Source organism: Lissotriton helveticus, chromosome 1_1, assembly GCF_964261635.1.
Source record: "Lissotriton helveticus chromosome 1_1, aLisHel1.1, whole genome shotgun sequence".
NCBI classification, from domain to species: Eukaryota; Metazoa; Chordata; class Amphibia; order Caudata; family Salamandridae; genus Lissotriton; species Lissotriton helveticus.
The window spans coordinates 134,721,747-134,749,697 of record NC_136057.1 but is presented as its reverse complement, the minus strand read 5'-3'; the positions used below and the strand labels follow the sequence as shown (position 1 = coordinate 134,749,697).

Here is a 27,951-nt window from a genome sequence, read left to right as displayed (position 1 = left end):
GGCTGGTCTGAGCCTTGTCTGTTGTTCAAATATTGAAACATTGCCACATACTGTATACTCCTGTTCAGCGACACAGAGTTTTAGGACACATCATATCCTTTAAAGCATTCGCCTTTTCAGTTCAATGAATTTTTGTAACAAACCTCAGAAGCTGGATCTAACTGAAGATAATGCTTGTGAGAAAGGGCCTCTTTTGCAAGGTTAGTCCCTCCACTTTTTGCCTGGTTTTGATGTGGTTTCAAATGGCTGTAATGGAACGTGATGATGCTTTTTAGGGGGTTTAAATTCTGCAGAGCAATCTTGATACAAGCGGCTTCATAATGTAGAGCTTATTTTAGGTTCCTTCCGAGTTTTTTGCCTTTTTTAAATTTGTTTAGCAGGGAGGCTTTTCTATGTGATTCATTATCAATAGTTGTCACATGTTTTAAATTAATTTTAAATTATTGGTTTATGATTTTAATCGACCTATCAATTGACATTTTAATGTAATGTGTGTTTTAATTATGCTTTTTTTCACCCTCAGATGTACTGCAACGAATTGCGTATTCCTTCTATCTGCTATGTTATTTTTTACCACTGAAATTTTTGTAATTATGTATTTTTAGGGTATTTGATCCGAAATAAAGTTGCTTGTACTGTACTGTAAACTTATGTGCTTGTTATTGTTTATATGTTTGTGGTCAATCAAGGAAAAAGATACATGAAGTAGAAATAAATGAAAGCAGGATAGTTTAATTTGTGCTTGGCACTGATACGTGGGTGACTTGTGTACAGGGGGTGCTACATAATCAAAGTACACAATGGCCAATTGATAAGCTGGGATTAAATGATATGTGTCATTCTGATGGCTGATTGACCAACTGGAAAACCTTTATTGGTTTCCTCAGGTCTACTTCAGATGCAGCTGATCCTTCACTATGACGAGACGTACCGAGAGGTGAAGTACGGGAGCGTGGGGCTCCAAGACATCGACAACAAGATGTTGATGGGGATAAATGTCACCCCCATTGTGGCTCTTCTGTACACGCCCGTCCTCATCAGGTAAGGCAGCTTCCCTCCTCACAGTAAACAGAGATCCCAAGAGGAACAGCTTGAGTTAGTCCTGGTTAGTGGAGGTAAGTGGTCTGGTGGATACACCGCTCACTGGGTCTATTTCAGACGCAAGCTTGGAGAGGATTACTTCCTTCCTTCACTCACAAATAGCTGGAGTACATTTGATCAATCATTTCTCGATAATAGCCAAAGGCTGCAGACCTCTATAACTCATCAATGATGAATTTCTTTACGTGGTCTTACAATGCACATGCATGCCAAGGGTCTTCTAGGCAGATTATTTAAAGCTCTCTGAACTCCCTACAGATGATGGACCCAACTCCGAGCTGCATCTAATACTCTAGCTGTTAAAGACTGCTTCACGTCATGGTTCATCTTCCTTTACTTGTTTGCTTCCTGCAGGTTCTTTGGCACCAAGTGGATGATCTTCCTGGCCACTGGCATCTATGCCCTCTTTGTGTCCACCAACTACTGGGAGCGCTACTACACACTGGTGCCTTCGGCGGTGGCCATCGGAGTCACCATTGTGCCGCTCTGGACGTCCATGGGCAACTATATAACAAGGTGAGATAACAAGGGGTGTTTGCTCACTATTGGTTCAATATGCTAACAGGCCCTGGGTGTGATGGCTGATGGCGTCATTTATGTTGGTTGCATCGTGACCAGTGCTGTAAGTCTTGTCGCTGAAGATCCAAGAGTCGCCATCTCATGCTGTCCATGTTAATTTGTGATGTCAGGGATGTTTCTGATGGGTGAAAGATGCCACTTCAAAGTGGCATATGTTTATAAGTTCTGAACATGGTATCTGAAAGTGCAAGAGATTCAGTTTCATATACGTTAAACTGATACACTCTTTGAGGAATGAATGATAGTTCAAAAGTGGGCATCTCGCGTTGTCTTATGTTAATAGGTGTTGCGACTGATGTCTCCGATGATGCAAGAGACGCTATCTCAAAATGGCTTATTTTTATAGACTGACTGTCTGATGCCTCATGGTGCAAAAGGATGCCATGTTACTCTAGTGATAAGTCAATAGGCTCTTTAAGGAATGTCTGAAGGTGCAAGAGGTGCCATCTAGGACTACTTATAAAGCAACAGTCTGTGTTTGATGTCCGATAGCTTAAGGGGTGATATCTCAGAATGGTTGTTTCTATGGTGTAAGAAATCTCACCTTGCTCTGGTTATAAATTAGAATGCCAGGAGTGTTGACTCTGGTGGGTTAATGCATCATCTGTTAGGTGAAGTCTCTGATGTAAGTCGCGTCATGTAATAAATGTTATCCTCTGCTACTTCTTGAGTCTCGGTTTTAAGAAGCCCACAGGAACACCAGGTAAGCCACCGCCGCTTGAACTGCATTGTGTGACTTTAAGCCGGCACCACACCTACCCAATACCTGAATATGTGCTTGTTCCCTCTCCGCGATGGCAGGATGGCGCAGAAGTACTATGAGTACACCAACTACAAGGAGCAGCACGTCCAGGAGCAGAAGAAGCCTCCGCGCGGGGCCTACCACCGCTACATCATCATCTTCCACACCGTCTTCTACATGCTCTTTTATGTGAGTACTTACTGCATGTATTCTGCAGAAAAACTACATCTCCCAGGATGCACTTTGGCATTCACTGTTAATAGCCACAGGGAGGCCAATACAGATAGAATCTCTTATCCTATATATAATAAATCTCCACGAATGCCTTTGGGCACTGACTGTTCATTAATGGCATGTCACATAGTTAGCAATTGGTCTCTCTTTAAAGAATGAATCTCTCAAAATGCACCTCGTTTCAGTTAGCCTCTAAATGCACAGACTACATCTTCCAGACTGCACATGGGTAGTAAACAAATGAAAATATGTCACACGAGCCACAGAATGTCTTATAGTACCCTTGGTCTCTTACTGTAAAGAGGGTGCAATTCTTGGACTGCGAACAGGCTTTGTCTGGTAGTAAAGTTCACCTCCCCCTAAACACACATTGGCTGTTACTGTACAAATACATTACCATGGAGCACGCGCAGGGCCAGGGTTACACACGGCCCTACAGCCCATGCGGTGCAGGGGGACCCACACCCTTAACGGGCCCTTCTTTCAGCCAAAGTCCTATGAATATCTAGAAGTCTCAGGGCCCCTCACCACATTCTTCCGGGGGGCCCCACTGTTTTGTGTGACCCTATTGCGCATGCTCACTGTTCCTAGATGACGCCATGCAGGGAACCTGGGCTCTGACTGTCATAAGATGCGTAGTACATCACAACGTCTCCTGCTGTAAATACTACATCTCCCAGGATGCCATTGGGCACTCAATTTCCATAAACTAGGCATGTCAGAAAATACATGGGGCCTGTTTAAGAGTTACACGGTACTGGCAGGATGGTAAATCCTTACACAAAAATAATGTTACTGCTTAGTAACACTAGGCCAGTACTGTGCAATTACGAGTTAAACCTCATGGAATGGGGAATTACCACGTGGGACTAACATCACGGGTTGGAAAACCATGTAGAATTCACAATTGCAAGGGGTTCCATTCATACCTTTACTACCTGTCACAGGTGATGGAAGATTGTTTTGGTGACTGTTAATTAGGATAGAAAAGCCAGGGGCCCAGTTTGCAACGGTTCAGAGGAAAGAAGCAAATCCTCCTAGTTCTGAGGGAAGACATTTTGTTAGTTAAACATGGCGGTACATTTCCATAGCCTCATATCCTCTTAGGGGTTGTTTTTAAAGCAGGTGGAGCAGTACCCCTTTGAGTGGTACTGGCCCACCTAATCACAGGAGCCCTCCAATCCCTGCACCTGGGACCACCGCTGAGGAGCCCTGGGCCTGCTTTTACCACCTGGAAATGGCATATGATTTTGTAGGAAATGTTGGAGGGGTAGGGGCTCAAAAATGGTGAATATTTATTACTATGTAGGAGGGGTTTGGGAGCTGTAAAGAAGTTTCTAGGGAGGGAGAATGAGGGGTTTAGGGGAGGACATGCTAATACAAACATCCACCCACAAAGAGTAAGACCTTTGCTATTCACAAACTATACTTCCAATGTTACTACAGCCCTAAAGGTCACACAACAGTAGCAAACGTTCTCCAGCCCAGCCTTTGAGTAAGTCTAGCTCCATCCAAGGACAGGGCCAGGTATTGCAACACACTCCCATTGCAATTAATGGAGACAGTGACGTAATATAACACCCCGTAGGAAATAATGTTAAAATTATTATTATATAATAAATATAATATTTTGGGTGATACTTGTAAGCCTAAACTTAGGCATAAATCTAGAATTGGTAAAGTATAATAGCGTACATTGTCACTTAGGATAAGGAGTATATGTATACGTATATTTTGGATGTAAATTTACCTTTGTGAAGAGGCTTGTTGGTTTTTAATCCCGGCCTTCCCAAAAATAATGTAAAAGCTATAGTATGTACCTGGATAAAAAAACATAACTGGGCTGTCTTGAACTGCTGCTGTTTGCGCTGTGCTTATGGCTGCTACTGCTTATGATGCTGCTGGATACCGGGCCTGTGTGCTGCAGTGTTTTTCTTTGATTAAAACCAAGGGTTTTATAGTATATCATTAGGAATACTTATTTATATATTTATTCTGAAGTTTTATATAGCGCTGGCCAGACCCGAGGGTATTGGAGCGCTTTACAACAGTCGTACTGCAAAAGATCAAAAATACAGTGATGGTATTGAGCATGGACAGAGATTTTCAGCGGGTTATGTAACCTAGGGGCATTGAAGACTTGGAGTGCCTTCGCCGAGTGTCATAGTTGAGGGCCGCGTTCTCGTTCCAGGCAGTAATGTCATCAGCGATTACATGATGACTTATCTCCCTGTTTCTTTACATCCTGACTTATCTCCCTGTTTCTTTACATGATGACTTATCTCCCTGTTTCTTTACATCCTGACTTATCTCCCTGTTTCTTTACAGCCTGACTTATCTGCCTGTTTCTTTACACCCTGACTTACCTCACTGTTTCTTTACAGCCTGACTTATCTCCGTTTGTTTACAGCCTGACATATCTCCCTGTTTCTTTACACGATGACTTATCTCCCTGTTTCTTTACATCCTGACTTATCTCCCTGTTTCTTTACATGATGACTTATCTCCCTGTTTCTTTACATCCTGACTTATCTCCCTGTTTCTTTACAGCCTGACTTATCTCCCTGTTTCTTTACACCCTGACTTACCTCACTGTTTCTTTACAGCCTGACTTATCTCCGTTTGTTTACAGCCTGACATATCTCCCTGTTTCTTTACATGATGACTTATCTCACTCTTTCTTTACCGCCTGACTTATCTCCCTGTTTCTTTACACCCTGACTTACCTCACTGTTTCTTTACACCCTGACTTATCTCCCTGTTTGTTTACATCCTGACTTATCTCCCTGTTTCTTTACATCTTGACTTATCTCCCTGATTCTTTACAGCCTGACTTATCTCCCTGTTTCTTTACACCCTGACTTACCTCACTGTTTCTTTACACCCTGACTTATCTCCCTGTTTGTTTACAGCCTGACATATCTCCCTGTTTCTTTACATGATGACTTATCTCCCTGTTTCTTAACAGCTGAGCTTTATTTTGGCTGAAATGCCCACAGCCATTTTCCTGCGAAAATTCATCTTCCCCCGGAATCATACGTTAGCTGAAGTAAAGGTTTGTGGTGAGTGAATGATCTTGTACTGGATATACACTTACAGTTCTCTTCCATCAGACAGTGTGCATAGACCACCTCTCTTTGGAACAGCGCTCTTTCATCAACTCCATATCTCGCTTCCGACACAATTCCTAATGTCGCACCCCTGCCCGCTTAATCAACATGCCAACACTATCCCCCACTGTCGACGCTCGTTTACCATTCCCATAGTTCACTTTCCTACACCTTCGTCCTCACTGCCAGCACTATTAACCCCCTGTATGCTCGTGACGGCCAGGCACCGTCACGCGTCATGGTGGGCATGTGCACAGAATGGACCCCGGCCGTCTGAATCCCTACCCACTAATGAAAACTCCCGCACAGCGCGGATATTTCGCGCGAATGGAAGGGGTTAAACCCAACCCGTTACAAGCATTACTAAATGGGCCCTGTTGTTGGCAAGTGAATACACCAGTGCTTCCTAAACGTTTTAGAATCACAACTCACTTTTTAAAACCACCAACTTTTGCGGCCCATTTGGCTTTAATGGCCATGAAGCATCATGTGGCAGAGCACTGTCATTAACAGACAATTCATTTTTTATTGAAATGGCCACTACACTTGCACAGATATACAATTTAACTGGTAAAGCCACATTGCACACAAATGATGTGTGAAAACCGGGTTTTAGTGAATATTTATCATTTGTGCATCACCAAGTAAAGTGTCTTCATTTGCTTTGAAGTATTTACATTTTGTTGTGTGTTACAAAAAAATGACATCCTACAACTATTCTGCTCACACTGTCTGTTCCACAGCAAGATTGTCACATAATTCACTTTACTTTTCTTTCTCTGACAAAGTGGGAGGAGTTTGTAACAACAATCCCCGTGTTAAAAACATAAGCAGCAATTCGTCAAAAGACATAGCCTGACATTTGACCTCTGTCTTGGAATTGCAGCAAATGTGACAAGCTAAATACAGAGTCTAAAGGCATTTTTAATTATTTCTTGGGCTTTCAAGACCCACTAAAAATGATCACTACCCACAGTATGGGAAACACCGGTCTACACCATTCGCTATGGTCAGTGCTCCTACACCAGTCAATGGCTGATATTCCTACTCTCTGCCTGTTGTCGCCACTCTCCGGATACTGTCAACAGATTTATTCCATCTGTAGATGTCCTTGAGTCAATACTACAATGTAATAGCATTAATCTTGGTTCTCTTTCTCCCTCTCTTTCTCTCTTCTCTCTCCTCTGCTTTTCTCTTTCAACTCCCTCTGTCTCTCTCCACAGGTGGGGATAGCATTGGGATCCTGAAAGGCTTCAACAAGACAGTGCTGCTCACTCTACCCCCGAGCCGGGACCTCATCGTGGTGGAGAGTGTCCTGATGGCTGTGGCTTTTATTTCCATGCTGCTGGTAAGGCCCATCCCCTGAGTCCAGCTGAGAACACATCACACCCTGAGCCCTGCAGAGGCAAGGGATGAATGTGAGGAAGGGTGTGTGAACTGAGCACAGTGCAGGACCCTGGCCCAATGGTTGATATCTGAGAGAGCATATAAAACTACAAAGCGTGTATGGGTTTTAATATGTGGTGAGGAAGATGGTGAATAACAAGAGGCTCCTCTTACCAGCTTCACTGACGGGAAACAACCTTAACAACGCAGCCATTACATCGCACTACATTTACAACGCATTCATTACATCGCAAAATCCTTTACAACGCATGTCACTACAATGCGTCCATTACATTGCATGTCACTGCAAGGCATGACACTACATCGCATGTCACTACAACGCAGGCAATACATCGCATATCATTACAACGCATACCATTACAATACATAGTACCCCTACACTATCCAACACTTTACCCTACTGTTGCACCCCCTGGAGTTAGAATAGTAATGTTTACCCCTACACTACACAACCCTTACCTTAAATGCAATGTAATGGTATGCGTTGTAAAGGTATAATGCTATGTAATGGAATGCGTTGTAAATGTAGTTAAAAAAAAATAGTTGTAGTGGTATGCGATGAAAATGTATGCGTTGTAAGGATGTTGTGATGTAAAAACTGCGTTGTAAAGGCATGCGTTGTAAATGTATGCGTTGTAACATCATACGTTCGCAGTGACTGACTCAGTGAGTTACAGAGATACATGAGGAAAGAAAGCAAAAATGTGAGTGGTGTCAAATGCTTGAATTACTCTCAGCTGCTGGTATTTACTTTAGGACTGTTTCTTTGCAGAGTGTGCCACTACAGACAGGGACCACCAGATGCTAAGCGTTCTTGGCCATACTACAAAAGGCACAAGTCCTGCCCAAAATACTAGGCCATGTCTCCTCTGCATGGGAACGCAAGTATCTCCAGACAAGTGGCCTTCATCACTCAGGCCTCGCTTGAATTCTGTGGCACAGTGAAGTACGGGCCCCACGTCTGGAAATACCCGTGGCACTTATGGTCTCTCCCTGTAGAAATCAAAATTATTATTATTATTATTAAACGGTTTTGTACAGCGCATGGTTACCCAGGAGCATCCCAGCGCTTCGCCAAACAGAGTAACAATACAGACAGGAACAGGGGCAGAAAAGTTTAGCAGAAGAGGAAGGTTTTCAAATGTTTTCGAAAGCGTAGGAGACAAGGCTCAGAGCGTAGAGCAAGGGGAAGTGAGTTCCAAAGGGTTGCGACATTAACGGAGAATCTCCTTCCTCCTGATCGGGCCTTTTTGACCCTAGGGACAACGATAAGATGTTGTTGGTCCGAGCGTAAAGTTCTACTGGCTTTGTAGGGGATCACCATCTTTTGAAGGGCGGGTGGGCCTTTACCTTGCAAGATTTTGTGAGCAAGGCAGAGGGATTTGAATTTCACCCTCTCTCGTACTGGCAGCCAGTGTAGCGCCTTCAATGCTGGTTTAGCCGATCGTGACATGGGGATGTTATGAAGCATTCGGGCTGCCGCATTTTGAACTTGCTGAAGTTTGTTCAGAGTAATCTCAGGGGCACCTAGGTAGATCGCATTGCTGAAATCTAACCTGGACATGATCAGACCCTGGATTAATAACTTCCGAGATAGAAAAGGAATCAGAGGCAGCACTTTGCGTACCGATCGGAGAAGGCCGAAGCAGACACCAGCTAGTTTGGAGGCCTGGGTCCTAAAGGAGAGGTCTTGCTCCAGCCAAATACCCAGGCTCTTGATCTCAGCCTTGGGTTTGGGAGGGGATCCCAGGCAGCTGGGCCAGGCTGAACAGGGGAGAGAGGGATTTTTCGGTCCGATCAACATTATCTCCGTTTTTGAACCATTCAGCTTTAATGCTGAATCCCCCATCCAAGAGTGGACTTTGGACAGGCAAGAGTGTAACACCTGGGAATTGTCCGTAGATTGGGATTGATGGATCGAAAGCTTCAGTTAATCTACGCCGAGCCACATTTCATTCCATCATTTTTTGTCCATTATGGCACCACAGAGTGGGAGAAACTATATGCAAACCAGTCTTCGACACATCCCATTATGGACAGTCCAGACAGACTCTAGGTCTTGTCTCCTTTGCACGGGAACACAAACAGCTTCTTGTTGTGGAATAGTTCCTCCTTAGCTTTCAATTCAAAATATTGAAGGTTGCAGTTCTAATTTTAACGAAAGAACATTGATAAATGTTACATAGTCACATATACCAAATATACCCATTTTTTCTCTCCGATTCAGGCCAAACAGCATAGCTGGGCATATACGAGAGAAGAGTAAAATAAAATTAAGGGTGGGGGGAGAATAGAATGAGAAAAGGCAAATACAATGAAATATTTACTGCAAAAGAGATGTATGGAAAGGGGGTGTAAGTATAAAAATTAGAGAGAAGAAGAGGTCAGCATGCTCCTGGGTACCAAGGGCCCGATTCACAGAATGAATTTAAGACTCAATCCTAAACCTACTACTATTTTGGTATTCACAGAATGCACTTACTACTTTTGGCATTCACAGAATGAACTTACTACTTTTGGCATTCACAGAAGTTAGGATTTTGTCTTAAGTTTGTCTTAAAACACACTTAAGACAGACTTAAGACAGACCTAAGACAAAATCCTAACTTCTGTGAATACTAAAAGTAGTCTGTTCATTCTGTGAATGCCAAAAGTAGTAAGTGCATTCTGTGAATACCAAAATAGTAGTAGGTTTAGGATTGAGTCTTAAGTTCATTCTGTGAATAGGACCCCTAGTTTTCACGTAGCTTGCCACTTGCCAGTGACCTCCAGTTCCTGCTTGTTACTGCCTGATCCAATTGCCACTTTTTGACCATGTGACACCGCCATTGCCCGTGTTTTAACCCCGTCCACCTCAGGACCTACTTAATGCTGGCTGCAGTGCTTCCGTGCAGTGGGCGCTCTGCTGGCATGCCAAAGGTGCACCAAATGCAGGCCCACGTGCGACCATCCATGCCTGAAATGCAAGCAGCACCAGGAACCCTGCCTCCACAACCATCCAATGCAACACCACAGCCCAGCCGCCACCAGATCCAACAAACGCTGCCACTACTACTCCACCATACTCTGTGAGCTCAACAACAGACACTGACTAACACTCTGCTACCGCATGTCCCCTAGCACCACAGTAGGACCTTTCTCTTGTACCCATCGCAATCTCACCTGTGACACCTCAGACACAAACACCACCCCCTCCAAACAACTGACACACACCACCACCACCACCCCACAACAACAGTATGCCATGCTCCTCAGCGTTTAAGCCCCGGGAAGCACCCCCAACGAAATCTGGGGCCTCGTCCACAGCAACACACCTGACCTTCTCTTCCAGACCAAAACATGGCTCAACCTAGTGTCCAACAGACATCGCTGCAGCTATCCCTCCTGTCTACAAAACCATACACCAGGACTAAACTCACAAACCAGGTGGAGGAATTGCGATCATCTACAGAAACACAAAATGACTGCACCACCTCCACAGACTCAGACACCAACCTCATGGATCACCTCCACTTCAAAATAAGAACGGATTACAGTGCCACCCTTCAAGGAACCCTTGCCTACCTTCCCCCAGGCTCGTGAGTAGAATTCTGCAGCCACATCGCAGACTTCATCTCTCCCCTCTCCATCCAGCTACATCCGCCTTGGTAACCTCAATTTCCACGTGGAAGACATCACAGACGCTAACTCCACAGCCCTCCTCGACAGGTCATCCAAGGACTAACCCACAAAGCAGGCTACACCCTCAACCCTAATTTCTCCTCCAGCACAGGATCATCACCACCCAAACGACCCTGCCCACATGGTCCAACAAGTAAATCATACACTTCAAGATGCCCACCCACAAGCCCCCCCAGAAAAAAACCCAAAGCACCATCAATACACCGGGGCAAAATATCCTAAGAAAACTGGGCAAAGACCCTACAGGAACCCCCACCCAACAACACCAGGAGCCTCGATGTCGACACCAAGATCTTCAATAAATGGTTCACCGCCTGCACCTACTTTACTTCTCCTACCATATTCAAGACCTACAAAAACAACAAACGACCCACCTGGTACACAAGCGACCTCAGGGAGTACAAGCACCACTGCAAATGACTTCAGAGAAAATGGAGACTCGACCCAAACACCACCATCACATGATCCACCTACAAAGCCGCCCTCAACCTCTACCACCAATAACTATGAGATGCAAAGAAAAAGATCCCAAAATCTCAGACTCAAAGCCACCACCAACAACGGTAAAGAACTCCTCACCATCATTAAGGAGTTCTCCAATCCTGCAGCTGCCAATAACGACACCATCCTAAGCACTCTGCTACGACCTCTTAAAATTCTTTGAGCAGAAGATCGCCAAGATCTACAACACATTCGACCCACAGCAAACTGATATTAACTTCCCTGACCAGCCACACACCTCCTTTATTGCCAAACAGCAACTAAGCAACTGGAAGCCCCTCTTGATCTGAAAATACAACTGCCCTGATGAATATCATCCACTCAGAAGCACTCTCAGACCCATGCCCCACTTCATATACAACCTTGGAAGAACCATCATCGCCCCCATGCTCACCGCTATCCTCAACACCTCCATAACCACTGCCACCTTTCTGTTTTGTTGGAAATATGGAGAAGTCAACGCCTTATTGAAGAAAGCAAGAGCGAACTCCAACACCCTCAGCAGCTACAGAACCATATCGCTACTGCCTTTTCCAGCTAAAGTCATGGAGCAAGCAATCCATCCCCAACTTGCAGACCACCTAGAACTCCATCAACTCCTATGCAGCTCTCAATCAAGTGTTCACAACGAGCCCAGCACATAGACAGCTCTCATTGCAGCCATGATGACATCAGAAACATCCTCGACCCAGGTGAAATGGCTGCACTCCTGCTGCTCGAACTCTCCGCAGCTTTCGATACTATTTCCCACAAGTTACTCATGAGAAAGCTAAAGCACTTGGGTATCTGCACACCGGCCCCCAAGTGGATATCCTCCTTCCTCACAACAGAACTCAGGGGCATATTACCAAGGGCCTTATCGCCGCTTTAGCGAGAATTTTTCCCGCTAAAGCGGCAATAATTTTATCGCCCTATTACCTAGCTGTCGCTAACACCAGTTATTGACAGCTAGTAGGAGATAGCGATCATCTTGGGGCCCACTTTGCATGTCAGCGATATTTTATCACTAATGACATGCAAAGTGGGCGTGCCTAGATGTTAGCGACTGGAAACTGTAGCTAACATCGCTATCTCCTATTACCTACTTTTGGAAATAATCGCGCTAAGCGCGATTATCTCCAAAAGCTAACGCCTGCCCAGAGCAGTTCTTAGCCATGTTATCCAATAGTAGGTGGATAACATGGCTAAGAGCATTTGCTCGGTAATGCATGAATATCGCTGACTTTACAGCGATATTCATGCATTTCGGCCGATTTTTACCGCTTTTGAGATAAACCTTGATAATATCAAGGTATCTCAGCGGTAAAAATCGTCGGAGTGCGGCGATATAATTTCAGCCGCTAACCATGCATAGCGATAATTATCGCTATTGCTTCGTAATATGCCCCTCAATGTGTTAGACTTTCCGGCTACACCTCAGATCCCAAAAAGCTCCTTTGTGGAGTCACTCAAGGATCGTTGCTTAGCTCAACCCTCTTCAACGTCAACAGGACTCCTTTTGCAGACATCACCAGAGCCCATGGCATCAACATAGTATACTAGGCCAATGACACACAGCTCATCCTCTCTCTTACCGACTCAACCAGCACCACGAGAGCAGACGTCGCCAACTGCATGAGCAACGTCACTTCTTGGATGAAAAACAACTGCTCAACACAGGCAAAACCGAAATCCTAATCTTTGGTGACAACCACCTCTCCTGGGACACCTCTTGGTGGTCTTTCAAACTTGGCCCCCCACACACACCCCTGTAGACCATGCTAGGAATATCTGGATCATCTGGACACCATCCTCTCCATGATCCGACAGATCAACTCCGTCTCCTCATCATGCTTCCATGTCCTGTGAATGCTATGCAAGCTTTTCAAATGGGTCCCACTGAACACCAGATGAGCGGTCAGCCAAGCTCGTATCACAAGCAGACTTGATTACAGAAATAACCTTTACATCAGAATCCCAGCCCATGTCCTATGCTAACTCCAAACCACCCAGAATGCTACGCCAGACTCATCCTGAAAATCCTGCAAATAACTACATTTCTCCACACCTCAACAATCTCCACTGGCTTCCAGTCCAGGAAATATTTAAATTCAAACTGCTCACCCACACCTACAAAGCTCCACAACAGCGGTCCAGCTTCCTTAAACCACCGCTTCATCTTCTACCAACCCACCAGACACCTTAGATCTTCGTCTCTGGCAAGAGTAAACCTCCCTCGCATCAAGAAGACCAGAAGCCAAGAATGGTCCATCTCATACCTTGCAGCCAAGACCTGGAACGTCCTCCGGAAACACCTCAGAGCCTCCCCCTCCTTCATGGACTTCTGAAGGAACCTCAAGACATGGCTCTTCCAGACAGAACAGGCATGGTCTCCTCCTGCCACCTCAGGCCTGCCCGACTCAGCGCCTGGGTATCCCCACCGGTGGTTGGTCTCGTTGTACTAATTCATATAAAATGGATGGGAAATATAAGAAAGGCAGGGAAAGAAGGGGGCGTTTTTGTGTACCTTTGGCATCAAGAATACACAAAGGTGGACACTTTCATGCTAAAGAAGAACATTGAACAATATCCCGGAGCGACACTGGTTCTAACAAGGACTGCCGTCAAGATGGCTGCCAATAAAGTTGAATAAAAGAGCATAGGTATAAATCTGGCATAATGTCCTAATAGATCATTTCATTTGTCAACACTCAGATAATTAAAAAGGCAAAAGAAAAGACAAAGATAACCAATTAGAAGGGTAAGGGAAAGGTCACTTGTCAGGAAATGAAACTAGAATATGGAGTACCTAACCTATGCATGAAAATATAGGCTATTTGGGTTCAGAATCATCATTAAAGATAGACCCCACCATTGTATAGTGCATTAGCACACACAGACATAGACATGGAACCTGTTAGGCAACTTATGAAGAATCCACAGCTGGGAACACAAAACACCTCCTGCATTAATAGATCCCCTTCGGCAAGTAACTAGCTTGAGGACTTTTATGTGTATCTGCAGATAAGAACTAGTGCCTTACTTAAATACAAGGGGATGTACTGCTCACAGACGCCTCGGAAAAGTATTGTGTTATAATGGCACCTTCCTTAAATACAAGGGGAAGTATACTACTCACAGACGCCCTGGGGAAACTACTGTGTTTGAGGCATGTAGAGCTGTAGAAACACATCCTTTGCATACTCCTGCCATCTAGTGTTGGGTCCAGATGATTGCAAGTTGTATTTCTTCGAAGAAGTCTTTCCCAGTCATGAGGTAAGGTGACTCCTCCATTCGGTGATAGTGCGCATTGGCATCGACTACTTTGTTAGATTGTTTTCCCACAAGAGGGTGAGAATGGAGTAAGTTAGTGAAGTACAGAGTTGTCCATGCGTATGCAATGTAAATAATAAGAACTGCAACAACCACAGGTGTCCGAGGAGGAGGGAGGGCGCATGTGAATCTATAGCTCTACATGCCAAGACCAGATGCTTACAGGGTAAGTAATATAATCCGTTTGGAGGCATGTGTGCTGTTCATACACATGCTTCGCATAGAATGTTTAGCAGTATTCACCCAAACCGGTGGCTAACATCGAAGAATGAGGTCTGTACCCTGTCCTGCCGCACTCTTCGTAATACCCTTATAGTGGGATGGGGAAGCTTTCCATGATTGTGGCGCCAGCGAGAAGAGGCAAATTCTGCTTGTACAGATCTTCATGGGAGTGGATGTCTTTTCAGACAATACAGCAGTTGCAGGTACTTCCATCATTGGTCCACCAGCAGTTGAAATTCTTGCTAAAAAGATTCACATGCTTTGATATTTCCATTTTGTAGTATCTGACCACCCAGTTACTTTCACTTTCCAAGTTTTCCTCCAGAATGCATGACCTCCTAAGAGGAAACCCGAGTTATGCCACAGCGTGTTTCAAGTTATTGCCTAGCATTGGTTTTCATTTGGGATTGATTTTCAGGGTTGCATGTACAAAGTGCCAAGTTAGAAGCATTTCATATAGCTACTCTTGGGGGTTGACGTTTGCTGTAGAGGGCGTCTAACCCAGAAAATCGGATTCTAGCCGTTCCGTTTCATTCAGCACCAATTCTAGAGCCCCTGTCGTGGAAAAGAGGGGCACAAGGTTTGTGACAGATGACGGCCCTCGCAGTAGGATCGCTTCTGGGCAGGCAGGGCCACTGGAAATATGCGATTGGGCGGGTGTGGCAATTTTCGCTTAACTATAGATTTCCCTCATTTGCCACATAATCCATCATCTAACACATAATCTACAGATTTTAACAAAAAAACGAATTTTGTTTCTAGCTCAAACTGTTCAAAAGTTAGTAAAAACGCAGCGACATATGTTGAAGAACAGTGAAAGGCCCTTTGCAAAGGTTGGGTGTTAAACTGGTTCAATGAGGTGCAACTAATGCCCAGATTATGCTAACAAATTTTGAAAATACCAACTAATGAAGTAAAATGTGCCACACAATGCCGCATAATTTGTTGTTTCTTGACACATAATTTATTCAACCCTGCTGCATAATTTGACCCACACCTACGCCACTGGAGTCAAGCGATCCTGGCTGACGAAGGCTGATAGCCAGAAACCGGTCCTAGGATGCTTGATTCCGGTCCAGGGAAGACATGGCTTGGCAGTTCGGGCCGGACTGTTCCCATGAGGCACAGGGTCAAGGCTGATTTGCATATGGCCATGTCTGAACTGGGGTGGCAGAGTGGGCTAAAGAACGGTGATGGATTAAACCCAGATCTTTTGACTGAGTGTGAGTGTTTGATTGGTTCAGATGCTGCGTCCATCACCACCCCCTTTTGTACCGCTTTGTCGCCATAAGTTGGCAGGGTAGGCTCAGACGTTGAGTTCCTTGCTCACTTTGCCACTGGATTCAAGCAAGCCGGGCTGAAGACGGCTGGAATGCCAGAAACCGGTGCATATGGGGCACCCTCAGCCTTCCACTGGTCGTATCTGCACATAACTTAGATATCTGTCAGTAAGGCGGTGAAGAATCCCCTATAAGGAGCTCTATGAGTCCATCGACCTGTTGTAGGGGGCACTGAGGGGTTTCAAAGGAAGCAGACCAAATAAATAGATGAATGTTCGTGCCAGAGCCATGCGTCCTTCCGCACAAGGAGAGTGGTATCGGTTGTGCTTTGATGAACTCCACCGTGATCATGACTTTGAGGAAGCTGCCCGTGACCCCTGACCCTTCAGTAGCAAACCCCTCCCCCCGCCCCTTCCTCGCCTGACACTGGCACTGGTTTTCAAAAAAATTAGCAATAAAAAGGAAATGCTGTGAAACAGAAATATATAATTGATTGTAATGAAGTTTAGTTAAATAACTGCCCCCGGGTAAGTAACTTCCATAATTCCCGCTGTTTGATGCCTTCACTGCGCGTGGCGGTGTCAGCCCGTCCTTCCAGAGGAGAGGCTTGTGGCACGTGCCTGATGAGTGTGCCAGGGCCACGCGGCAGCCCCGGGCATCGCACATTCAAGATTGGCATTGATTTGCAGTCATATTAATTAAATGAGTGTCAGGCGGTGACACGTCAGAGCTGTCGGCTGCGAGGTCAGAAGGCTGTCTGCTGGAGGCCGTGGCAGCCGCTGCGCAGCCTTTCATCTCATCCCACGCTCCTCCTTTCATCCTTCTTTCTGTATGTAAACACGCCAGTCTGTTTCTGAGTGAGAAGCTAGCACCAAGGTAATCAATACAGATAAAAATTAGTGTACAATATTGGCAGACGCGGCTTGAAACAGAGCGCTGCTGGCAAGGGCGGCTTTAGAGCCTGGTGCGACAGCCTTTTTTGGTGCCCCCTCCCCCCATGACCACCTCCTCGGATTCCCTCACTGCCACCCGGCAGAAGAGCTCCTCATCTGTCCATATGACCTCGTTCACATACGTTTAATGTGTTTTAAAGCGCTGGTATAGGCTGGCTTTACTAATCCACTCAGCTACCCACATAAACTACAGATCTGTTCTTTGCAGCAGGTACCTTAACCCTCTGCGCTACGTTATGGCAAGTCAAAGCTGCCACTAGACAAAACTCCGATCCCTCTCTCTAGCAGGGGCATAAACCACAAGAGTTATCTTCACATTTTTATTGCTGCCTGAAAGCTGGACGCTCAAGGCACTCTGCAGCAGGTGCTTTTAAATTGTATGTTATTGTTAAACACAGAGCACCCCCCACCAGATCAGCGCCCAGTGCGGCTGCACCAGTCACACTGCCCTAAAGCCGTGGAACAGATGCATTTGGAGTCAGCAGAGATTCTCCGAGCTGAAGGACCATGTCAATGGCGGGGGCAGCGAGCTCCTGGAAGCGTCAGAGCCTGGTTACGTGACTAGGGTGCCAGCTTAGCCTGAACTCCCGCCTTCTAACCCTCTCTGCTTCAAGTCCAACCTTCTTCTAACCCTGTCACCCTGAAGTCCTGCCTTCGTCTAACCCCCTCTACTGAAGTATTGCCTCTACTAACCCTCTCTGCCTGGACACCTCTCTTGTGCAGACCCTCACATCACCTCTTTTTTTAGGTCGAGCCTGGGCAGCGCATGCACTGCGAAGCATGCTGTATTGAGGTTGGGACTTGAAGCTCCACCCACTCCACACCCCCATTTTTCATTGGCTTGTGTCATTGTCCACTGTAAACTGTGGCTGTTTATTCGTCAAGAGGCTTAGTAGTCCCTCCTAAGAAACGCCTTGTCTCATTTTGTTGCCTCCGTATGGCGACACTCCCTGTTACATGCATTGTTACTCGGTAGGCTTTAATTACAGCCTCTGAGCACTATTTTCTCAAATAGCTTTGTCCTGCCTGCTGTTGCAGTCAGGACACACTCTCTCCTAATGCTTTTTTTAAAATTTTTATGGCATGCATTCACAATGCTATAGGTCTCGCCTTTGCAATAGTTTAAGCTATTGGAATTGTAAATGACAATGCCTCTTATTTATCTGTTTTAAAAACAACACATTAATAAAAGGCATTGTCATTTACAATGCCAATAGCTCAAACTCTCATAAATGTGAGACCTATTGCAGTACATATGCTTGTTTTGTTTCCTCTTGGGTGAAACACAAGATTTGATGGATCTAATGCTCGAATTAATCTTGACCACTGGCAATTTTTTTGAGTGTATTCCATCATTTTATGCTCAGTGTGAGCAAATCACATGCAAATCAGTTTTTTCCTCGCCCTACCAGGAACCGTCCAGCCAGAATTGCTAGGCCGCACCCCTTCTGAACAGGGACACAAGCAATCGTGGGGGTATTTTGATGAGTTTCCTCTCGAGTGCTGATGGCACTGTGGTCTATTGTACTTTTGTCTGGGCATGCAGTGTAGGGCAACTTAACGGGAAAACCAAATAGAGGTGATCAACGCCTGACCCTGGCTTGAGCTAGATGTCTGGCTCCTCAAGCTAAAAACGAGCCGGGGTGAGCTGTGAGAAATGTGAAAGGAAAGAGAGTGAGGGGAAGAATGACATGCCATGGAAGAGGGATGAGACTGCAACTGGCTGGTGTGAAAAGCAGGTAGGACTGGGGCAGAGACAGCAGTGTGACATGTGACTGCCCTTGACCGCTTGCACTGTCATCCTACCAGGGGCACCAGCCTGTCACACCTCCCCACCTACATCACTGGGTCAGACATTTCTGCCTCCTGCCCTTGCATCCCTCCTGCTCACCCCTCCTCCATCTCCTGACCCATCATGGCATTCATTTTATTGTCTTGTCTTGTGTTTTGGCACTTAGTGCCAAAGGGGGAGTAGTTGGCCTAACGGCTAGGGCTGTCACCCTCAAATCTGGGAAACTGGGTTCGAGACTCGTCAAGGACGCGCAACATCCTGTGATTCTGGACAAATCACTTAATCTCCATGTGGCTAACAAAAATTAATGTGTCCTCATGTAATGCAGCTGGTGCCATGTAAAGCGATCTGATACCTAATAGCTTCGGGCCAAGTTTGCGCTATATAAAACTCTCTATAGAAAAAAAAACCCTAGCTTTGCTCTGGCTCAACGCTTCCCATAAATTCTCTGGCTTGAACATCTCTCATAATAAACTGATGGGTGGAATCGCTCGCAGACACCCCGGGATCCACTGAAACAACAATGTAGGACACTGCTCCTCACACCTGGTGGCCAAAGCTAGTAACAACCTTCCCTTGCACTCAGGACCGCCCCATCGTTCCAGCAATTCAAGAAACGACTCAAGACCTGACTGTTTGAATGAACAGCTCGCCCCGCCCCGTAGAGGGACGGGAAGACCCCTATGATGAAGCATGACACTATGGGATTCATAGTGTGTGAGGGGTATTTTAAAAGCACATAGTGCTCTCCTTCGACAACCCACGAAGAGAGCACATTTGGATTGGACACAGAGCAAACAAAATAAAATAAAAAAATCACCTTTTCACATTGATAGAATCTTTTTGGTTATTTATAACGTTCAGGAGGGTGATTCTATCACTACTGCCTCTACCCTTCCTCAATTGTTTTTTGAATGAACAGATCACCACGAAGCAAGCAGCAACTCCAGCGCCTTGAGACCCTCACGGGGGATTTGCCCCACTTTACAAATCCTGATTGATTGAATAAGTTCCAATTGGCAGCTGCTTCCGGTCCATTGCATTCCACTGGTGCTTTTTGCTGGCTGCGCCTACAATGAGCTCCTACTTCTTAGGTCCTTGAATGGCACCGTGGTCTTAGTAGCACATTCTACCCATTTCCCCTGGGACAAGAACAGGCTCACACCACATGTCTGACACTCTTTGCTGCCACGTCCTTTGCATCTAAATCCCATCCAATGTTTCCTCTTTACTCTCTCCCTCTGCAGATCTTTGTTCTTCCTTTAGCTTGTCACACATTTTTATTGCTTAACATAAAATAAATGCAAAATGAGTCCTCTGAAGACAGAGAGCCTGATGTGTTAATATTAAGAAACTCAAAATGTTGAGGTAATAGTGTGGCAGATGTGTATGAATTTATAGGAAGAAGATGGAACCTTCAAACATCTTGGAAATTGAAAGCTTTAGCGTTGTAAATTATTTTGTTGGGACAGTGTTGGGCAGAGAAATATCTAACTGCTTTACCTCCTGCCCCTGTTTTAGGTCCTGGTCTTGTGCGGCGCCGCCTACCGCCCAACCGAAGAGATCGACCTGCGCAGCATCGGCTGGGGCAACATCTTCCAGTTGCCCTTCAAGCACATGCGCGACTACCGCCTGCGACATCTCTTCCCCTTCTTCATCTACAGCGGCTTCGAGGTGCTCTTCGTGGTCACTGGGTTCATCCTGGTAGGTCCTGGGAGTGGGATCAAGGAACTGATGGAGAGAATGTTCAATATCCATTGACCTGGGGTCTATGCAAGCTCATTCTGGAGCTGTTTATAGACTGGTTAGACATTAGAAAGGGAAACAAAACTGCAATTAACGCTCACTGGTCGTTGACACTTTAGTGCCGGCGCTAAAATGGGTGAAAACAGTGGGGCATATGTATCAAGCCCTTTTCCCGTTCACAAACGGACCGATTCTCAGAATCGGCCCGTTTGCGAACGGGAAAAGGCCTTTTGGGATGTATCATCCCAAAAGGGCATCACAAATTAGAGAATCGCTAAATTGTGATTCTCTATTTTGCGATTGCATTTAAGGAATCGCAAATTGCGATTCCTTAAATGCGATGTAGAAAGCACCTAAGTTGTGCGAATTTGGCATAAGAAATCGCAAATTACCACCAACTGACAGTTGGTGGTAAATTGCGAATTCTTTGAAAAAATCACTTTTTTCCTTTTTTCAAAGTGCCATGTGCATACATGCCCTCAGGACATGCATGTGCGCCACATGTGCACACATACATATTTCAGGGGTGCAACAGGGTGTCCTTTTGACACCTTGGCACCCTTAAAATTGCATTCTCATTTTGCGATTCTCTAATTGCGAATCGCAAATTGAGAATGTCTTCCCATTCTTTCCTATGGGCCTCCTAGCCCATAGGAATGAATGGGAAGGTATTCCTTAATTGCGATTCACAATTTGCTAATTGCAATTAGGGAATGTCAAGGAATCGTAAAATATTCACAAATATTTTATTACATCCCGTTTTGCGATTCTCAAATAGCGATTCTGTAAAAATCGCTATTTGAGAACCGCAATAATGGTTTTTGATACATATGCCCCCCTAATCTGCAAGAGTGTTTACTGGAAAAATATGGAAGTAAGACACACAAAATGGAGCAAACCCTGGGTGCACAGAGCATCACCCATTTATGCCCAGATCTGTCAATTGTTTAAAGAAACATTCCTGATACCTGGTGTGAATGCAATGGATGCTACATGGTTTATGGCCAGTTTGTAGGCCAGGCTGTAAATGAGCAGCAAACACTGACGTATCACTGGGCGCAGGCAGACGGTTAGGCAGGGAGGCACTTGGAGCCTGGGAGCAGCCGAGCTCCTAAGACGCACCAGGAGTGTGAGTACCGCCTTTGCTTCAACCTCCTGCATGATAGAATTTAAGGGCTGCGGAGAAGGTAATCGCAGCACCTGGTCCGGTCTCTTGTGGTTTTATCTTATCCATCGTCTTGTCCATTGACTCTTTGGCCTTGCTCTGTTTGGGTCTACCTGACTCAGCTTGTCTTTATTATTATTATTATTATTATTATTATGTTTCTTATATAGCGCCTGAATCGACCCCCGAAGGGGTATCTCCGCGCTTGCCTTGGGAACCCGTCCTGGCTTTTCCCTGTGAGATAGCCCCTGCAGGGCATCCCCAAGGTGAAAGCCAGGCATCCCGCCGCAGGGGGGCCGTTGTGGAGATTAAGCAAGCTTAATGCCCAGAGTTGCAGAGTGTGAACCCATGATTGGGTCAGGCACCGAAGCGAGAATTATCGAGTCCATGGACATTTGAGCTCAAGACCCTGCCGCGTCGGGAATTGAACCCTGGTCCCGGGTCTGACCTCTGCTTCAGGGTCTGCCTGCTCTAACCAGTGAGCCACACTTCCTTTGTGACGCCCTGTATTGTTCTTGAACATGTTGTATTGCCCTACTTTTTTCCTCTACCCAACCCTTTGTAAAGCACTCTGATACCCTCTTGGTCATGTTCACGCTATATAAAAGTCTATAAATAAATTAATAGGAATGTGTTGACATGGCGTCAACCAACATCCAAGAAGGTTGCACCAGGAAGCATCTAGAAAGCTAGCACCAAGAAACTCCAAGTTCAGCAGAGACCTAAAGCTCTTTCTATTTACCCTGGAAGGGTTCATATTTTCCTGATATTGAAAGTGCCCCCACCACCTCCAGTTCAAAACTCTAACACATAAATCTGTATTTGGTCAGGTTCGGCAATACGTAAAGCAATGGTTTGTTGCATGCATACCTATCAGAACTCAGAGGTCAAGTGATCACAAGTTGCTAACTCTCCAAGATTGCTAGGGAGAAGGCAGGGGGAAACCATTACCTAGTCTGCAGTGCAACAGATGGGATTGTTCACCAGAGGATCTGAGACATCATGGCCAGATAATGTGTTAAGAAGACTTTAAACCCTCATCTGGCTTAACAGGTGCTTCTCGTTTTGGCAGTAGCGCCTAGTTTATGGTGTTTAGCACTTTATACGTTCCTAATAATGTTGCTGACCTTTTCTCCACAGTGCTATGGTGTCTGCACCATAGGAATGGAGAACCTGCCGTACATCATCATTGCTTACGGACTGTCGGCTTCCATCTTCTCCTGCCTGTCCCTCTCCATGCTGAAGCTGCCGCGCCAGGTGTCCCTGCTTTCAGGTGCAGCTATCCACGCCATCCTCATCATCGTCCTCTTCTGCTGGTCGCCCACGCCCCGGAACCCAAACCAAAACCCCTTCATCTACCTGTTTGCAGTGGTGTGGGGGATAGGCAGTGCCTTGAACAAGACTTCTTTGAGCAGTAAGTAGTGGTTATTGTATGTTGGGAAGACATGGTGGCGGGAGGAGCATGGACACCCAAGCTGGAGGTGGCTTACCATGCGCGTTCCTTACACAACTCCCACCTTGTGGCAACAGAACACTTACCAGTGCGGATAGCTCGGCAAGAAACATTACGCATGCATGAAATACTCATTCAGATCAATTCACAAGGCACATGAGTGCCTCATAAAAGGGAACAACCTTTACAATGCAGCCATTGCATCGCACTACCTTTACATAGCAGTCATTACATCGCAACATCCTTTACATCGTATGTCATTACAACGCAGGCATTACATCGCATGTCACTACAACGCAGGCATTACATCGCAAGTCATTACAATGCATACCATTACAATGCATAGTACCCTTACACTATCCAACACTTACCCTACTGTTGCACTCACTGGAGTTAGAATAGTAATTTTTACCCTTACACTATCCAACACTTACCCTACTGTTGCACTCACTGGAGTTAGAATAGTAATTTTTACACTTACACTATCCAACACTTACCCTACTGTTGCACTCACTGGAGTTAGAATAGTTATTATTACCCCTATACTATCCAACCCTTACCTTAAAGTGATGTAATGTATGCATTGTAATGGTATGTGTTGTAACATCATACATTCCTCATAAAAATGACATTGGCTCATCAGTATTTAGATTTGTTTATTTTTGGAATGTTTTAAAGTGTAGCAATGACCTCTTACTGCAACTACGAAGCACCAAAGAAGCAGTTGATATAACATGCTGCCTGAGGAAATAAAGGGTAGGTTGAATCTAATCGGACGTGAGGTGTCCACTATTGTCCCTTATTCCTTGATCAGTGCCCTTGTGGTCACAATTCCTTTGCACAACATCCATGTAAAGAGTTTGGTACTCAGGGATTTAGGTACCAACGGGCATGTGTTCTACTGCCAGGCTAGGATGCAAGATGTTCCGGCGTCTAGGACAAGGCTGCCCAGTAAATGGCCTCCATGTTGAATAAGGTCCAGGTAACCGCGTCTGGTAGAAGGACTTCCAGTAACTGGCATCCATGTTGGATAAGGTGTAGGTTAGAGAGTCTGAGACAAGGACACCCAGTTAATTGGCCTCCATGTTAAATAGGGTACAGGTTACAGAATTTGGAACAAGGATGCCCAGTAATTAGCCTCCATGTTGTATAAGGTGCAGGTTAGAGAGTTTGGTACAAGGATGTCCAGTAATCGGTCTCCATTTTGAATAAGGTGCAGGTTACAAAGTCTGGTGCAAGGATGCCCAGTAACCGACTTCCATGTTGGATAAGTGCTGGTTGGATGGTCATAGACTCTTGGCACTGGTATTATGGTGATGGGGGAGACAGACAGTCAGTGTATGTACCAGGTCATTTGTTCCAATGTATAAATGAAGTGCATAGATCATAATGCTGTGCCACCGTTGCTTTGAAATTAATCAGAAATGTCTCTACAGACGGCTTCAGCTGTCTGTCCAAGACAGCCCTTCCAACAATTCTATCATGATTCAGACCGTGCTCATCATTAGATGGTTTTCTCGTCAATTCCAGTTACCTGCTGTTTATTTGTGGCTTTTCTCCCTAGTCTGTATTTGTTCCACCCGGGTGCAGGAACTAGTGTTCTCTTTTCTTTTTTTAAACATTGATGCTTCATGTAGCACTCCATGGGAGTGCACATCCTGCTTCTTGTTCTTCCTAGGTCTGTGCACATAGCTCATGGTTGTCGCCTTGCAGAGGAAAAGCCATGCCTCACCTGATGCAATGTTGTGCTTTGATATCATTCTTGCACTCTCTTTATACTCTTCCACCGCTTTCATTCTTCTCCCCCGCTTTGTCATCTCCCAACCATTCAGCTGCACTCTCTGCTCCTGTTCCTGGTTCACTCTATGCTGTTGCCATTCTAGCTCTGAGGCAGTGCATGCTGCTGATTCTGGTGGCACCAATGTGGGTGAGACAAGAATGGTACTCCATGCTTTTAGAGGTGTGAGTGCACCCGCACCAGAAACTTCCACTGAACACAGATCTTCTATCTCAGCATGAGGAATAGCTCGGTCACCCAGATCTCAAACAACTCAATCTAGCACTGAGGTCTTACATTTCGGTTACCTAAAAACTTCCTTTCCTGAAGAGTGTATCGTAATCTTCCTTTCATTTTTAGGTCGAGCCTAGAGCAGCGCATGCGTTGCTGCTCGACTTTTAGTAAGGGGCTTTTCAAAGTGCTACCCACAAGTTTTTCCTGGCCTAAAGCTTGCGTGCATGTGCGCGTGAACGCTCACAGCCGCCATCTGCCTTTCTCATCTCGCACTCCCCCCTCCCTTCTCCCCCTCCCTCCTCGTCAGCTTTATTCAGGCTCTTTCACTTTCGCAGCATCTCTCTGCCCCGTCACTCTGCTTGTTTTCCCTTTTCTCTGCCTGCTTTGCTGTTTCTTTATTGTCTATGCCATTTGCCTTTCTCATCTCGCACTCCCCCTCCTTTCTCCCCCTCCCTCCTTGTCCGTCACTCCGCTTGTTTGCCTTTTTCTCTGCCTGCTTTGCTGTTTCTTCGTTGTCTTTGCCATCTGCCTTTCTCATCTCGCACTCCCTCCTCCCTTCTCCCCCTCCCTCCTCGTCAGCTTTATTCAGGCTCTTTCACTTTCGCGGCCGCTTTGCAGCACACGCTGCATTCACCCACACACAGTGCTTCTGTGGATTCACCTCACTAAGCACTAAGAAGAGCCTCCCACCTCCCCTCCCTGCTCCATTAAGGAGCCCTAACCCTCCCTTTGTTGGCCTCGCTCTGATTTCACTTCCGCTCTTTTCTTTCTTGCCTGTTTCCTGAAAAAGGATTTGTGAGGGATGCAAGTGTATTACATCCAGGTATTTTAATCGGACAGTTGCCTTTATCTTCTCACATTAGCATACTTTAATTTTTCAGACGTTACATTGTCCAATTTAAAAGTACGTTTCACGCAGTGTATTTCTACAATTGTATAGGTTTTTAGAGAGAGGTGTTAAGTGACTGTGAAAGCCCCCACCATTAGACCTCCCCCAACCCTACCACCCGCCTGCCCCCTCCTCTTTGCCACAGCCTCACACCCCTTGGACACCCCTCCAACTCACCCAGTGTGAAGACCTCTGCTCCACAAGCACGTTCCATTGAATCGGACAGACGGCCATACTCCTGCCCAAGTGCTGGAACATGAGTTTGACCCCATGGTCACAGGCTTGGCTACTGTTGTGTTCCCGGTCTCAGGCTATCATCCTTGTGTGGTAGAGGAAGCATGTTCAAATTATTTGGGTAATAATCTGATCTATCGCACAGCACCCAGCTCAAACAAGCGCCTAGAGGCCATTCTGTTTGAACTGCTGATAACTGAGCAGCTCTCACCACTACCGATTTCTTAAAGGCTCCAAGAGGCCTTTCAGCTTGCCTGTCACTCAGTACCTCTGTCCGGTAAGCAGTCCGATAGGGAAGAGGATGTGGCCTAATGGCTAGAGCAATCAAACTTGAAGCTGGGGAGCCGGTTCCGAGTCTCGGCAAGGACGCTCAACATCCTGTGATTCTGGGCAAATCCCTGTGCCCAACAACAACAAAAATGAATGTGCAGTTGGTGCTTCGGGTCAAGTTTGAGCTTTATAAGACTCCGTGAAAATATTAAAATTCTCTACCTATCACCAACACACAATTCGTACCTGCCCGTAGAGGACATTCAGTTTCAGGGCTAATTAATCGGTGACTCTCGTAGCACGCATTTCACTCAAGCGCCAAGTGTCCTTTCGATATGCAGCGCTAATCATTTGGTACTTCTCAACACCATACGCTTACCATACAAGTGCCTACGGTGCATTGAGACTGCAATGCAAATAAATCATTACTTCTCACCAGCATCCTGTTCATACACGCACCTAGAGGCAGTGCTAATAATTAGTTATCAGCATCACACAATAATCATACCAGTGCATACAGTACCATGAGCGAGACCTCTCACCTGCGCACTGTTCATACAAGCGCCTAGAGACCATTACATATACAGCATTAACAGCAATGCAAGCTCAATGACCTCTAGGCGCTTGCATTCCTCCACACACACACTGCTGCTGTTGACACACCTCACTAAGCACTACACCAGTTACAATCGGACAGTTGCCTTTATCTGCTCACATTAGCAAACTTTAATTTTTCAGACGTTGCACGGAGTTACGTTGTCCAATTTAAAAGCACGTTTCACGCAGTGTATTTCTACAATTGTATAGGTTTTTAGAGAAAGGTGTTAAGTGACTGCGAAAGCCACTGCCATTAGACCTTCCTCCAACCCTACCACCCGCCCGACCCCTCCTCTTTGCCACAGCCTCACGCCCCTTGGACACCCCTCCAACTCTGTTGTCATGCTCTATTAGAGTGCATGGTCTAAAAGGGCAAAGTCAGTCCTCCCTGTCCTTACTTGCATCCGCCTCCCACACCACTTCCACATCAAGGCTGCTTCCACCTGCTCGTTGCCCCAGTCAGAGCACTTCAAATGCTTGCATTTTTCAATGGTTTAAAATAAACATTTCATTGAAGCACCCTCACAGGGGTGAGACGAGACACAAGTGTGTGCGTGTATGTGTGCGCGTGCATGCCTGCGTGTCTGAGTGTGCACATTTGCATAGGTATGTAGGAGTGCCTGTGTGTGCTTGTATATCTGCATGCGTTTGTGTGTAAATGTATCTGCTCTT

The 27,951-nt window shown here is 45.7% G+C and overlaps 1 protein-coding gene across 1 annotated transcript in view; it reads left to right on the top strand.

Moving 5' to 3' along the window:
* UNC93B1 (unc-93B1 regulator of TLR signaling) overlaps nucleotides 1-27,951 on the top strand; it is a 235,955-nt gene that overhangs the window by 174,818 nt on the left and 33,186 nt on the right. Inside the window, exons 4-10 of the mRNA XM_078655492.1 lie at nucleotides 888-1,041; nucleotides 1,456-1,617; nucleotides 2,482-2,611; nucleotides 5,625-5,718; nucleotides 6,990-7,114; nucleotides 20,436-20,618; nucleotides 22,966-23,239. Coding sequence (XP_078511618.1) covers nucleotides 888-1,041; nucleotides 1,456-1,617; nucleotides 2,482-2,611; nucleotides 5,625-5,718; nucleotides 6,990-7,114; nucleotides 20,436-20,618; nucleotides 22,966-23,239 — 1,122 coding nt within the window. The remainder of the gene's footprint in view (nucleotides 1-887; nucleotides 1,042-1,455; nucleotides 1,618-2,481; nucleotides 2,612-5,624; nucleotides 5,719-6,989; nucleotides 7,115-20,435; nucleotides 20,619-22,965; nucleotides 23,240-27,951) is intronic.